Source organism: Aquarana catesbeiana, linkage group LG08 (assembly GCF_042186555.1).
Source record: "Aquarana catesbeiana isolate 2022-GZ linkage group LG08, ASM4218655v1, whole genome shotgun sequence".
Classification (NCBI taxonomy): Eukaryota; Metazoa; Chordata; class Amphibia; order Anura; family Ranidae; genus Aquarana; species Aquarana catesbeiana.
The window spans coordinates 227104797-227121221 of NC_133331.1; the positions used below are offsets into that span (position 1 = coordinate 227104797).

Below are 16425 nucleotides of genomic sequence, written 5' to 3' on the forward strand. Positions count from 1 at the left end.
AGAAGCATGTGAGTGGTTCAACTCTCCAAAACCTAACAAAAATAATTTTATCAATTTTGGGTGGATAGGTAGATAGAATTTCTGCATGCATGGCACTCATTGCGATCATCAATCTTGACAGTATGAACTGTAGAATATTTTACTAACACATTACACTCTGGTTTTTACTACTGGAGCAAACATATTGTCTACAACATGACTCGGCGCAGATCACAAAAATAAACCAGAAATAAGAAAAAAAAAAAAAAAAACACCAAATACCAGACAGGTGGCTGTTTTGGCACATATGGCAATTATTTCAGTTTCTTAACTATAACCTGACATATTGAATCACTTGTGGGGCTTTCACGCAAGTTGGCTTTCGGTTAAATTTCTGCATTACCCGACTAGACATTTCAGTTCTGGGTGGATACCGCCAAATTGAATGACTCTCTGGGGTTTTGTGACATCTCTGCAATTGATATCCCAGTTTCATTCACCTACTGTTATCTACACCAGCTGATACAAAGAGATTACACTAGTTGCTGGGTCGTAACCTTACATTAAAGAAATTCATGCTTCCAAGTATCTGTGGTGTGTGGGCCAGGGAGCCGCTGAACTGAGACAGAGAGACCTCTACTTGGGATTCTCATGAGTTCTAAGAAGCTAGTACGTGAGTAATGTTGGATTCACGCTGCCACGGTGCAGCTCTGCACACATTGTCAGAAGACTGCCCATCCACTTTTTAAGCAATGCCAACCCATCAAAACCAAAACCAAATTTTTAACATGCATACACTTGTACAGCATACATGGGTCGAATCTGTGTTGTAGTGCCTTTTAACACACATAACTTGTGGTGCCTTGATGTGTGCCATTCAAATTCAATGTACATTGTATGCAAAATGTGAATCAGGCCTTACAGCAAACTGTACTTAAAGCAGAATATCACCCTAAAAGTTCCACTTTAACACCTCTTTCCTTCTCCCACTTTTGTTTTTTGTTTTTTAAGGGGTACATAGTTTTATTTTTCAGATTTTATGCTTCAAGTGCCCCTGTGCCCAGATTATGGACTTAAAGCCATCACAGACCTCTGTAGCTGCATGTATTGTGAAGTAATCGATCCTCAAAAATTTAAAACAGACTAAAGTAGGGTTTCTAACCCCCCATACAAGCATATGCTGTGGGTTTATATTAGAAGGCTGGCAGACTGCAAATGAGAGAGCTGCGATTTCAGTTAAAGTGGGGTTCCACTCAAATTTTTAACTTAATCTTACCCCCTTCAGTTAATTGCATAGATGTTCAAATGCCGCACAAAAAAATTTTTTATCGCTGTAATTACCTTTATATTGTACTTTATTGTGGCACTTCCTGTCTCTCCTCCCATGGGAGTAGGCGTGTTTATTGCCTTTCCCCGGCGCCGCACTGTCTCATGGGGGCTTAGTGTCAGGCTGCCCAAGATTCAGTGCGGAAACAATGATGATGCGTGTGAACAAGCTGTGAATGAACAGCATTCACCGCATCCAGGAAATCAATGCTTGTGGGCTTCACATGCCCACAAGCAAGATGGAAAAAGCAAGCATCACATTTTTTAAGTTACTCTTCAGTGCGAAAACAGACAGAGGCGGAAACTGAGTATTATTTTGGGGTTAGCAAAGTGTCTCAATGACCTAAAAAAAAAAAAAAAGAATTGGTCGCCGGACTCCCGCTTTAAGGGTGAAGGATGTTGTGTTTAAAACTGGTTTTTACTGGTTGCTTGGAAAATGTGATTACTTAAATTTGCATAGTCGGGGCACAGTTTGACATTTTAGTAAGAATAATTTGGTGAGCCTGCAGCTTGACAGCTACAATTTATGCTTCTATATACATCACACAGTTAATTCTGTCTATATATATATATATATATATATATATATATATATATATATATATATATATATATATATATATATATATATATATATATATATATATATACACATACATACATACACACATATATACACACGCGGATGTGAGTAGCTTGGCTAGATAACGAGAACACCCTCTACCAGATGCAGGTATAGTAGGAAATCCTGTATGCCCCAATTAGGATCCAGATGTTTAGGTCCATACACACTAAAATTTTAAGCCAAAATGTCTAAACACTTAACGTTTCCACATGTAGGTTTCTCTGGATACATGTCAATATATGATATTAGGTCTCTACAACATTTGGTCAGATATGCAAATTGTTTACTCTTCCAGTGTGGTTTTGCAATAAAACCAAAAAGGAAAGCCAGAGGCTCCTCAAGACATGCAATTTAAGTTTTTACCAACTTCAGCGTAGCTATTGGTCTCTATCTATCCATTTATATACACACACACTGTATAGCACCTATCATGATATGCAAAAGCTTGCAAGGATGTTTCATCTTGACCTAAATTCACTTTGAACATGCCAACAAGACTACAAGCATAATAAATCTATTCCAGTGGAATCACTTCCATTATCATGCTGCCAGTCCTGTAAAAATAGACATGAAATACACTACCTTGCTTGTTCTTCCTTGCGCTCAGGAAAAAGATGACCAGACACTTTGGAAATTCTCTGATTTGCACTATTTTTTGCTTTACATTCATTGAAGCCTATACCTCCCGTTGCTCCACCTTCAGACATATCAGCAAGTTCTTCCTTACAAGTCACGGGTTCTCCACTACTGTGTTTATTCACACTACAAGAATGCTTTGATTCTGACTTGTTTTTTTCCTGGTCATACTCTGGTTGAGGTATAGTGTCGTGGTCAGCCTTCGAACCAGAACCACTCTTTTTATTCCCTTCAGACATCTCTGGTTCACTTTCCATGCCTTCTGAAGATGGGTTATTGTCAAACACATAAGGCTCCGTGTCTTGCAGACTTGCTCCTGAGTCTCCACCACCTTGCTCTGAGAGTGGACTTTCAGGTACACAGTCTACTAGGAAATTTTCTGAGTCTCCTGAATTTGGAGATGTAGGGTTGCTTGTCAGTGGGCAGTTGGGCAAGGATTTTGTTGCCAAGTTGCTTTCTTTGTCAAAATACAGCATGCCATCGCCTGGTAAAGATTCAGGCCCATTGTCATTTTCTGAACTGTTTAAGTTATGATCTTCTGATTGATTTCCTGTAATGCTCTCCACAACATGCTTTTCTTTGTTACCGATTTGCTGGCAGACGCTTGTCTTTTCGTCTGAACTCATCTTCACGGATACGTGGCCACTTTTATTAAGACACCTGTATAACAATAAAACATTTAATAACTTAACCCTGCAATCCCATATATTTTCTCACATTGTGCATTAAAACCATAAAGTATCTTTACAAAACAGACTTTAGCAAATAGTAGGCAGCGTTAGGTGCAATTTGGCATGCTTAGGTATCCATATAGAATTACCTCAAGAGATCCAGAGTGCAGTCTGAAAAAAATAAATAAAGGAAGAAGGACTCCATGCTGTCCTTTATTGGAATGGTTGTCTCATCAAGAGCAGAACACAGTGGTCTTGGAACCACCATTAAAGTAATATTAAACATATAATGCTCAATTGCCATATTTTTTTATGCCACTGTATTAAAAATAATATAAGCAATCATCCGAGTACTTTATTTAATCATTGCTGTTCAGAGGTCAGATGACATTTTCCAGGTATTCTGTCCTCAAGGAAAGTTCTGAGGGAGGCGCTTCTAGTACTCTGCTGAAGTATGGATCTGTGTCTGTACAGCGCTGATTGGTGTTGTGCTAGGTCACATGACTTTAAAAAAGGCTTCAGTATAGAGAATTAAAATTAATAGCAGCAAAGTTTTTTAAGATTTATACAAATCTTTTTTCAAAGCAAAATGTTTTTGCAATAACATGGTGTACATTGAGTTTAAAGTGGTTGTAAACTTTTACATATATTCTTACTGGCCTCAGGTGATGCACAGATATGAAACAAACCCTCCTACATAAGTTGTATCTGTTTATCTTCAGTCTTCTCCACAGCCATTCAAAGTCCAGAATTTATAAAAGCCTGCATTAGATGTCAGAAAAAAGGGGGCAGAGTGTTGAAATTACACTCTGTATACTCAGTGAGGAGAGCTCTGAGAGTGGATTGGAGGGGAGAGACACACCTCCCTGCACACAGGAACAGGGCAGAGGCTGTCAACCACAAGCTGTGTGCTGGAAATCCCCTCCCGTCACTTTTTTTTCTCTTGGTGTTAGGAAAAAACTTGTCAGAAGTGATTCACGTTGATAGCGGAGGATCAAAGAAGCAGACAAAAATTACACTTAGTGCTTTTAATTGAGACACATACATACATACATACTGTAAGGGAATATGCTTTGTTAATATTTTATGTCAGATGTTTTTAACCACTTGACTGACAATAGCTTTCACTTTGTTCTTGTTCAAAACTTTTATTAAAAGGGAAAAAAAAAAAAAAAAGGAGGAACAAGTACAAAATTGTTACAAAGGCAGTAGAAGGCATGTAGTAAAACATTGCACTCAGGGAGAGGATGTGTCAGTAGGGTAGGTTACTAGAAAGTACACCATTAAGTGCAAAACAAGCACAGGAGTGCCAACGGGGGTGATCAACCGCACCCTTAATGAGAAAGACCCTAGCGGCCAGAGCCAAGAGCATACATGGAAGTACATCCAGATACCAAAAGAAATGATAAAATAGTGTATATGAAGACACTTATATACCCATACAGAACCAAGTATCAGGGTGGCAGAACAATAATAGTAACAGGACAGTAGGCCTGAGACCTATGAGAAATGCGTCTTAGCCCAGATGTAAGTACAACTGCCTGTAAAAAGGTAAAAAAAAAGAGGAAACCGAAATCAAAGAAAATGATGGGAAAAAAAAAAGGGGGTAAAAAAGGAAAGAAGGGGAATGGGGATAGAAAGAAAAAAAAAAAGGAGAAGAGAAAGGAAGAGGATTGGTCAGAAGCGGATGATAGATGTGGATGAACTGCATATCAAGGCAGCAACAAAGACTCAAAGTTAGGAGGTAAATAAAGCTTTCACTTTGTTCGCACTTTAAAAGACATCTGGAGGAGGTTCCGCCAATCACAGGCTGTGTCATGCGCCTCCAGCAAAATAATAACAAAAAACATTTTTTAAAAAAAGGAAGAAGTGTTGAAGAAGCAGTGTAAATTTCCACTGGAGATACTGGATCTAAAATGAAAGGAGGAAAAGATGACCTGCACTCCGGTGATTGCTCTTAAGAAGTATAATATTTATTGACAAGCCACAGTGACCAAACGCAAATAAGAACAGTTGACGCGTTTCAGCCTATAAGGCCTTAGTCATAAAAATAAAAGGAGGCCTCTACAGTTAGATCACCGCAAAGATTAGATTGGGGCCATATTTTTACCCCCAAAAATGTATGTATACATGTACTGTATGTATTACAGCAGCAGTCAGCTATGACAACACAAATTGGCCAACTGACTGGTGTTTTGCGCTGTGAGCAGTTAGCCAGAGATTTGTACCCATAATGTTCTTCTGGATTACGCAACAATCATGAAATTTTTGGACACCATAACCATTTGAAGACTGTTTAGCACAGTAAACCAAACCTATTCTTTCTTTGGTTTCTGCAGAGTGCCATCAGGACTGTGTATGTTCTTGGCAATATGGAGATGGACAGTCTTGATGAAAAAAATGTTAACAGCACATGTCCACATAGGCAGTGGCCAACGCCAATAGGATGCAGGAGACAAAGTGCCACAGAACCAGCTGGTAATTACACACGGACACACATGAGCTACTCCACATAGCACACTGTGGAACAAACCACACTAACAGCACAGCTCCAAATTCTATCTTGAAAATAATAAGGTGCTGAACTTCCGATTCCAACTTTGACCTCTAGCATACCATCATGTAAAAACTGCACTTAACAGTATATGGTGCTCTGAAAATCATTGTTGATTGTATCTTGTGGTAAAGTATCTGTTGCTTCACCAATACCCTATTGTTCAAAAATTCTGAATCACTCAGACATTTTCACATTTGTCATAGCAATGGATACTTCTATTCATCAAGGTGGGATTAAATTGATTGGAAATGAAAGTCAACACATTCACAGTCATTACAACATTTTTCTTTCAAGTAACTATTCATCAAGCATTATATTCATCAAAGAATCCATCATTTTCAGCAATTACAGCTTTGCAGGGATTTTGCATTCTGGATGTTTTTGAAGATATTCAGGGAAATTTTCACTCCACACCTTCTGCGGTTCTTCCCAGAGGTCCGATTGACTTGTAGGATAATTTGCTCTGACTGTACGATGAAGCTCTTACCATAGGATGGCCAGGGAAGGAAAATACCAAGGAACACAATGTACCCCCTAACCACCACCACCAAACTAATACAGTAGCCCAAGTAACAAATCCCCAGCAGGAAGGGCTCATCGCCACCTAAACATCCTGTTCCTCTGTATTTTGGATGGTAGCGGTAAATCCCCCACACCATCTAGCCCAGAGGTGTGCCATTCAGGGCTGCCACAAAGACTTTGAGCTATTCAAACCCAAGGGCTGAGTTGCATGCCACCGCCAAAAGCTCTCCTGACCACAAGATCACAAGCACCAAGATGCCACCAGAACACACCACAGGCCCATCTCAAAAAACCCAAAAGAAAGAAGACAGTGCTCCACAGCCAAGAGGAGTCAAAAGTCACCCCCCTACGCCGACAAAGCAGGCAAGATCCTGAAAGGAAAAAGGGGAACCCTTTGATCAAGGCAAAGCATACCGGTTATCAACAGTAGGACCGCTGATCCAATGGCCATTCAGTCAAGACAAGAAAATAACAAACATGTGCTGCTCCTGGACAGAAGTAAACACAACCTAAGAACCAATCATCCGTCAGACTGCTGTCCAGGAAGATGAGATGGAAATGTTTTTCTCTCATTTCTTTCCCCTCAAGAATAGAGCAGCGAGGGCTTCAAATAAATAATAGTCCAGTTTTTACTGATGTCTTTGCCTCCACTAGAGAGATTTGCAGTCACTTGCAGTCCCAGGGACTTAAGTGCCCTGAGCACAGAGTGCAGAGAAATCACCCCAGTAGAGGTGCAAACAATAATATAAATCCAACCTCCTTCTCTTTAATCTCTGTTAAGAGAGATTGCAGTAAAAATATATGTAAGTTGACTTCAAACTATGTGAACACCTCTGGAATAAAACTAATACTATATATGCGTTAAAGGCAATTATCCCAACACTTTATAACAGACACAGCCATAAAGACCAAAATGGATATAACATTTTTTGCTAGATGATGGAAAGTTGAATCACCTCACTGCTTTATCACCTTTTACATGCAAAATAATTTCATTACATTTTACACAGAACAAGGTTTTCCTCTTCTGCCAACTCCTCCACAGGAATAACCCAGCAAGAGGAAGGCGACTACATTATTAAATTAGGCCAACTCAAACATCTAAAAATAACAGACATGCCTTAGCTTTGGTAGGTAAACCCAAAAGATATTTTATGCTGGTCTTCCAGCTACATACAGTATCTGTGTCCTAACCCACAATGGAGGGTTAACCTTTGAGAACCGTGAAAAAAAAGCCCATAAAAGAAGAAAAATACACTAAACTATGATATATACAGGAGTTGGACAAAAATATGGAAACACCAAGTAAAAACAAAATTGTTACCTAATACGGTGTTGGACCCCCTTTGGCATCCAAGATGGCCTGAATTCTCCTGGGAATTGACAAATATAAGTCTTGGATAGTGGATAATGGAATCTCATGCCGCTCTTCATGCAAAAAAATATCCAGTCCCTGCATAGATTCTGGAGTCAGAAAACGAGCCCGAACCTTGTTCTTCAAAATGGACCATAGTGGCTCTATGATACTGAGATCCAGCAACTGTGGTGCTCAGGGAAAGTGTGAGTCTTCATCTGCATTGCTTGTCAAACCACAATTTGACAACACCAGCTGTGTGAATCTGAGCATTATTGTCTTGGTAAATGGTACTGTCTTCGGGAAACAATTATAACCAGAAAAATAGTCTTGCACTGTTACTGTGCTTACAAGGTACTCAACTTGTTGCAGTGCTCTCACACCATCAATATTAAAGTGCAAAAAAATATATATTACACACACACACACACACACACACACACACACATATATATGTGGCTACATACAAATCATTAATAATTGGTTGTGCTACAAGTGATCACTTATTGGTGCTACACCATAATGTAATAGATGGACTCTTACCAGACACAGAGACCTCTGTTACCAGGTCTAAACACACATCAGTGAGCCAACCCCTCACTGTGGATATGGAAATAGGCTCCCTTCAGAGGACCCGCATGCCGGTCGGATCATCAATAGAATCTCCGGATCATTTAGTCAGTAAGATGTTAAACATCAATCAGCACACAAGCGTATATGGAGAGAGGAACAAAAATCGCTCACTGCGCAATTTCCAAACCATGCATTCTTTTTTAAAACTGTATTATACTCACAGGTATGATAAAAAGATCAGGGATTCAGTCTAAAACCGTCCTGCAGCCCAGCGGGTATGCTGACGTCACCTCTATGTCCTCCGCCCAGCGTACATTTCATCATAGAAAACGTCATCACTGGGGCAACAGAGACGACGTCTTCTATGACGAAGGTACGTCAGGCGGAGGACATATTTGTGACGTCAGCATGCCTGCAGAGGCGCAGGACAGTTCTAGATTGAATGTCCGATGTTTTTATCATACTTGTGAGTATAATACTGCTTTAATAAAGAATGCATGTCTTGGAAATCGCACAATGAGCGATTTGTTCCGCTCTTTATATACGCTTGGCTGATGACTGAGGTTGAACATCTTACTGGCTGAATGATCCGGAGATTCTACTGATGGTCCATCCGGCATGCGGGTCCTCTGAAGGGAGCCCATTTCCATACCCACAGTGAATGGTTGGCTCACTGATGCATGGTTAGACCTGGTAACAGGGGTCTCAGTGTCTGGAAAGAGTGCATCTATCACATTATGGTGGAGCACCAATAAGTGATCACTGGTAGCACCATTTAGACAGAATAAGTACGTGTGCAGCACCAATTTCGTCACTGGCATTGGACTTGGGACTATTTTTGCTTTTATTACTAAATATTTATTTATGCCACATTTGTGGCTCTGGCACCTGAAGAAACGTTTCATATGTTAGCATGAATACTAGGGATGAGCCGAACACCCCCCTGTTCGGTTCGCACCAGAACATGCGAACAGGAAAAAAATTCGTTCGAACACGCGAACGCCGTTAAAGTCTATGGGACACGAACATGAATAATCAAAAGTGCTAATTTTAAAGGCTAATATGCAAGTTATTGTCATAAAAAGTGTTTGGGGACCCGGGTCCTCCCCCAGGGGACATGAATCAATGCAAAAAAAAGTTTTAAAAACGGCCGTTTTTTCAGGAGCAGTGATTTTAATAATGCTTAAAGTCAAACAATAAAAGTGTAATATCCCTTTAAATTTCATACCTGGGGGGTGTCTATAGTATGCCTGTAAAGGGGCGCATGTTTCCTGTGTTTAGAACAGTCTGACAGCAAAATGACATTTGGAAGGAAAAAACTCATTTAAAACTACCGCGGCTATTGCATTGCCGACAATACACATAGAAGTTCATTGATAAAAACGGCATGGGAATTCCCCACAGGGCAACCCCGAACCAAAATTAAAAAAAAAAAATGATGTGGGAGTCCCCCTAAATTCCATACAAGGCCCTTCAGGTCTGGTATGGATATTAAGGGGAACCCCAGCCAAAATTTTAAAAAAAAATTGACGTGGGGTTCCCCCTAAATTCCATACCAGACCCTTCAGGTCTGGTATGGATTTTAAGGGGAACCCCGCGCCAAAAAAAAAAAAAAAAAACGGCATGGGGTCCCCCTAAAAATCCATACCAGACCCTTATCCGAGCACGCAACCTGGCAGGCCGCAGGAAAAGAGGGGGGGACGAGAGTGCGGCCCCCCCCCCCCTCCTGAACCGTACCAGGCCACATGCCCTCAACATTGGGAGGGTGCTTTGGGGTAGCCCCCCAAAACACCTTGTCCCCATGTTGATGAAGACAAGGGCCTCATCCCCACAACCCTGGCCGGTGGTTGTGGGGGTCTGCGGGCGGGGGGCTTATCGGAATCTGGAAGCCCCCTTTAACAAGGGGACCCCCAGATCCCGGCCCCCCCCTGTGTGAAATGGTAAGGGGGTACAAAAGTACCCCTACCATTTCACTAAAAAACTGTCAAAAATGTTAAAAATGACAAGAGACAGTTTTTGACAATTCCTTTATTTAAATGCTTCTTCTTTCTTCTTTCTTCCTTCATCTTCTTCTTCTTCTGGTTCTTCTGGCTCTTCTGGTTCTTCCTCCGGCGTTCTCGTCCAGCATCTTCTCCGCGGCGTCTTCTATCTTCTTCTCCTCGGGCCGCTCCGCACCCATGGCATGAGGGGAGGCTCCCGCTCTTCTCTTCATCTTCTTCTCATCTTCTTCTCTTCTTCATCTTCTTCTTCATCTTCTTCTTCATCTTCTTCTTCTTCTTCCTTCTTCTCTTCTTCCTGTCTTCTCCGGGCCGCTCCGCAGCCATGCTGTGGCATGGAGGGAGGCTCCCGCTGTGTGACGGCGTCTCTTCGTCTGACGGTTCTTAAATAACGGGGGGCGGGGCCACCCGGTGACCCCGCCCCCCTCTGACGCACGGTGACATGACGGGACTTCCCTGTGGCATTCCCCGTGACGTCACAGGGAAGTCCCTCAAGTCACCGTGCGTCAGAGGGGGGCGGGGTCACCGGATGGCCCCGCCCCCCGTTATTTAAGAACCGTCAGACGAAGAGACGCCGTCACACAGCGGGAGCCTCCCTCCATGCCACAGCATGGCTGCGGAGCGGCCCGGAGAAGACAGGAAGAAGAGAAGAAGGAAGAAGAAGAAGAAGAAGAAGATGAAGAAGAAGATGAAGAAGAGAAGAAGATGAAGAGAAGAGCGGGAGCCTCCCCCCTCATGCCATGGGTGCGGAGCGGCCCGAGGAGAAGAAGATAGAAGACGCCGCGGAGAAGATGCTGGACGAGAACGCCGGAGGAAGAACCAGAAGAGCCAGAAGAACCAGAAGAAGAAGAAGAAGATGAAGGAAGAAAGAAGAAGCATTTAAATAAAGGAATTGTCAAAAACTGTCTCTTGTCATTTTTAACATTTTTGACAGTTTTTTAGTGAAATGGTAGGGGTAAGTACCCCCTTACCATTTCACACAGGGGGGGGGCCGGGATCTGGGGGTCCCCTTGTTAAAGGGGGCTTCCAGATTCCGATAAGCCCCCCGCCCGCAGACCCCCACAACCACCGGCCACGGTTGTGAGGATGAGGCCCTTGTCCTCATCAACATGGGGACAAGGTGTTTTGGGGGGCTACCCCAAAGCACCCTCCCAATGTTGAGGGCATGTGGCCTGGTACGGTTCAGGAGGGGGGGGGGGCCGCACTCTCGTCCCCCCCTCTTTTCCTGCGGCCTGCCAGGTTGCGTGCTCGGATAAGGGTCTGGTATGGATTTTTAGGGGGACCCCATGCCGTTTTTTTTTTTTTTTTTTGGCGCGGGGTTCCCCTTAAAATCCATACCAGACCTGAAGGGTCTGGTATGGAATTTAGGGGGAACCCCACGTCAATTTTTTTTTTAAATTTTGGCTGGGGTTCCCCTTAATATCCATACCAGACCTGAAGGGCCTTGTATGGAATTTAGGGGGACCCCCACATCATTTTTTTTTTTTTATTTTGGTTCGGGGTTGCCCTGTGGGGAATTCCCATGCCGTTTTTATCAATGAACTTCTATGTGTATTGTCGGCAATGCAATAGCCGCGGTAGTTTTAAATGAGTTTTTTCCTTCCAAATGTCATTTTGCTGTCAGACTGTTCTAAACACAGGAAACATGCGCCCCTTTACAGGCATACTATAGACACCCCCCAGGTATGAAATTTAAAGGGATATTACACTTTTATTGTTTGACTTTAAGCATTAATAAAATCACTGCTCCTGAAAAAACGTCCGTTTTTAAAACTTTTTTTTGCATTGATCCATGTCCCCTGGGGCAGGACCCGGGTCCCCAAACACTTTTTATGACAATAACTTGCATATAAGCCTTTAAAATTAGCACTTTTGATTTCTCCCATAGACTTTTAAAGGGTGTTCCGCGGCATTCGAATTTGCCGCGAACACCCCAAATTGTTCGCTGTTCGGCGAACTTGCGAACAGCCAATGTTCGAGTAGAACATGAGTTCGACTCGAACTCGAAGCTCATCCCTAATGAATACATAGTAGGTGAGGTTGAAAAAAAAGACACAAGTCCATCCTAATGATTTGGTTACTTTGTTTGCATATAATTATCGATGACTGTATGTAGCGACATATGTGTATATACATTTTTTGCACTTATATGCACTTTAATATTGACGGTGTGGGAGAACTGCAACAAATGTGCTTAAAATGTACCTTTTAAGCACTGTAACAGCACAACACTATTTGTCTGGTTATATTTGAGTATTGGTATGTGCAATACAGTGAGTACAGCTGTTCATTAGCACTTTTAGGGAATTCACACACAGCGCAGATCACTCTTTTTTTGCTAAATTTTATATTAGGGAAATAATGCCTGTACCATGGGGTGAAGATGGTCAGAAAAAATGTGTACATAATCGCTGGCAGTGACTCTACCTTTTAAGGCGATGATGGGGCCTGCAGATCACCAAGATATGGCGGCCCAAAACAAAATTGCGCTGCCACCATGCTTTACTGTTGGAACAAGACAGTCCTGGTTGTAAGCTTGGGGCCACGTTCGCCTCGCGTAAACACGTCCAGTTGGGAACAGTGTGAAGCTCGATTCATCTGACCAGGTTACAGACTTCCATTGGTCAATAGTACACGATTTATGGGTGTTGCACCACTTTCTCCTCTTCTGAGCATTAATATCGGTCACAAGTGGTTTGGCAATTGCAGCTCACCTGTGAGGCTAGGTTCACACCTATGCGAATTGGATGCGGGTTTCTCCGCATCCAATTCACATAGCAGGAGAATGTGACCTGCTCTCTATGGAGCCAGTTCACATGTCTCAGGGGCAGCTGCGCATCTTTGTCTCCGTTTCAGGGCCGGATTCAGGCAAAGATTCTGCCCTGATTCATACCTGAAACGTAGAACAGGGACGGACAGCGTTGCTGTGCGATCCGCGGCCGGTTTAGGTGTGAACCAAGCCTGAATGTTATGCTTATAGAGTTCCCTCTGCACAATTTTTGCATACACAGGCTCACAGTGGAAGCAAAAGAATGTGAGGAAAGAGGGATAGCCCGTTTTAAGGCCCCCCCCCCCCCTTTCCCTCATTGGATGGTGGCAGTAGTATATTTCAAACCTCCTGTTGATCGACTTTAATGTGGGGTTTTGTGATCAGTCAAAAAAAAAAAAAGAAAAATCAGCTGGATTTGGAATTTTCTGGAGGGTCATCTAGGATAAGTTATTTAAAGTCACCTGACCCCTCAGAACATTCCAGAAACTCCTAGGACTCCCACTATTTTTTTTTTACAGTTTTTAAAGTGTTTGATTAAAAAAAAGTTATGATGAATTATTACCAACCAATAAACAAGGCCACAGCCGCTATTAATCCAGTTTGGTGTGTCTAGTGTTATTTGTAGGGTTGGAGTTTATGCTTCCTACCATCCCTTATTACATCACTTCCGCTTTTAACGCAAAACATGTCATCACTTTCATACCTGCAAATCATGTAGTGTTTTCATATTTTTGTCCAACATATATACATACATATATATATATATATATATATATATATATATATATATATATATATATATATATATATATATATATATATATATATATATATACATACACACACACGCATACATACATACATACATACATAGGCCTCTTGCACACGATAGTCCTGTTTAAGCATCTATTTTTTTTTCAGTTGGTCCTTTTGTATGTATTTACGCGCAATCTTATTCTCATGTTCACAATATGAGAATAGACATTTGCACACAAGTGTGCACAATTTCGCACGAGGCTTAAATTACTGACCAAAAATTCAGATTTAAAAAAAAAAAAAAAAAATTCTGAAGAATAAACGGCGCCTGTTTACGCGCCTGTGTGCATAGGCACATAACAATTAATGGGCTGTACTTTAGCTCAGTAAAAAAATAAGCTGTACTGAGCTTTTTCAAGCAGTGTGCAAGATGCCATATACATACATACACACACTATGTATATAGTCACACATATTCTGGTTACTAAAATGACACGTAACATAAGACTGTAATGGAGATTTTCCAAATACCTTTTATGCTCTTCTGCTCTTCTTCCTTTATGTTCAAACCAGAAATGAAGGGTTCTCTGTTTGGGAACTGTAAAGCACAGAAAAATAGACCATTACATAAAAGAAGTCAAACCATGCAAATTTACATTGAAGAATTTCTAACAGAAACCTTTCTTTTTTATGAAATAATCACAAACTGTGGGAGTCTTCACATTAAATTAGAGTAACTTCAGAATAAAAAAGCCAAGGAAAAGGCATTCAGGAAGTAAATCTTGTGCTAACATTCAACCTACAAGGAAAAGGTCAAAGATATAATAAAACTATAGGAGGAGTTCTGTTCTGAAATGAAAGTAAAGAAAGACATCTTCTGAAGCTGCAAACATATCCACAAAATTACTGACACATATGAATCACAAATGTTCAGAGGATAACTATATATAGATAGGGCACAGTATGAATCAAATTACCCCACAGTCACTGTTTATCTAGGACATGCCAGTAAATAAAATCAGTCGACAGTCTTGCAATCTGCACAGATGATAATTTCACTTTTAAAATTTAGCTTGTTTATTTTGGGAATAAATTGGGTATCATCAAAGGTAAAAAAGTATATCTGTATCATATACAGAATGTATTCGGGATGAACAAACTAAAGCAGAACTCCACTCATACAGGTAAATATTTACCTGCCAATTCCAGTTCAACCCGTTTTGCTCTAATCAGACTTGTCATGTGACCGACAGCCACATCAGCTATTTCCAGGATTTCAAGGATGTTTATTGCACAAGAATCAGGGTTACTTTTATCAGCTAAAAAGTTTGGCAACTTAAAAAACTGAAGCTGAACAGGAAAAGGTAGAATAGATTATTATGGTTATGCAGGGGATGGAGCAATCCAAAAAAGGGGAAGGGGTTAGATCCAGACCCTCCAAGAAAAAAGTAAAATCAAAGAAAGAGCAAAAAAGTACAATAAATTAAAGCCCAGTCAAATCCTAACTATACATACACCTGCTCCCACCCCCATTCTAAGCCTAATCTCACTACGCCGTAGTAAGGAAAGACGTCTATACTTACCTACTTCGAGGGCACTCAGGTCCAGTCATCTGATTGGCTTCCATCACCAGCTTCAGGGGAAAGGATGGACAGCCGACAACAAATGCATCACCCAGGCTCTGCAGCAGTCTTCAGCAATCTCTTCACTGAAGCCGGCCGCTGGAAAGATCATGCGACAAGACCAGCCTCAGCATAGGTAAGTATACACATCTGTCCTGTTAGTAGTTGGAATAGGCTTAGAATGGGAGTGGGAGCAGGTTTAAATAGAGTTAAGATTTGACAGAACTTCTAAAAAAAAAAAAAAAAAGAGGTGTTCCAGGCCTTATGGTGGGGAAGGAAAAAAAAAAAAAAAACGGGCAGCTGCTGGAGCACTGGGAACATGTTACATGTTTCACCCTAAAAAACGGGTGGAACGTGTAATGTGTTCCCAACAGTAATATTATCCTTTACTAGACTGTGTAAAAAATGCATACACCTAATTTTTAGCCCTCTTTGGACCAGTCATATAACGTTTTTTCTTTTAAATAACAAACATGGTAATGGTTTTGCACACAGCAGAGCCGATCCTCCACTTCTCAGGTCCCCCCGCCGGCATTCTGGGCTCCTCCCCCCATAGCAAGCCCCTATAGGGGCACCCAGGTGGGCTCAATCCCAAGCCATGTTCTGTGTGTCCATTGATATGCACAGCGTGACTCGACCCTACCCCTTGCTCTGTCATTACAGGCTATGATTGACAGCAGCAGCCACCAATGGCTCCCACTGATGCCTCGCTCTCCAGTGAGGAGAAAGAAAGCAGAGAGAGCCACTGCTTTCAGGCACAGTGCTGGCTCGATATCAGGCAAGTAAGAGGGGGGTGGGGGGGTGGCTAAGCTTAACACAGATGGGTTTTTTTTATCTTAATGCAGATAGTGATTTAACCACTTCCGGACTGGCTCACAACAATATACATCGGCACTTTGAAGAGGGATATCGTTGTTATGGCAGCAGCCAGCTGCCATAACCCCGGTATCCTCTTCTTCAGTGAGCGGTCCGGTTTCAGATAAAAGTTGTCTCAGCAGTGGATTTGACACAAGATTACTTTTATTGGGGGGGGGGGC

General features: G+C 41.7%; 1 protein-coding gene across 3 annotated transcripts in view; it reads right to left on the minus strand.

The window, feature by feature from the left end:
* PARG (poly(ADP-ribose) glycohydrolase) overlaps nt 1-16425 on the minus strand; it is a 213011-nt gene that overhangs the window by 166921 nt on the left and 29665 nt on the right. The window contains exons 1-3 of one of the 3 annotated variants that reach the window (XM_073596908.1): nt 15350-15498; nt 14298-14364; nt 2513-3226 (exon numbers count right to left, since the gene is read on the minus strand). In XM_073596908.1, the coding sequence (XP_073453009.1) occupies nt 2513-3192 (680 nt within the window). In that variant the 5' untranslated portion in view covers nt 3193-3226; nt 14298-14364; nt 15350-15498. Of the gene's footprint in view, nt 1-2512; nt 3227-14297; nt 14365-15349; nt 15499-16425 lie in introns of those variants that run through there. The other 2 variants (XM_073596907.1, XM_073596909.1) reach the window with 2 other exon arrangements.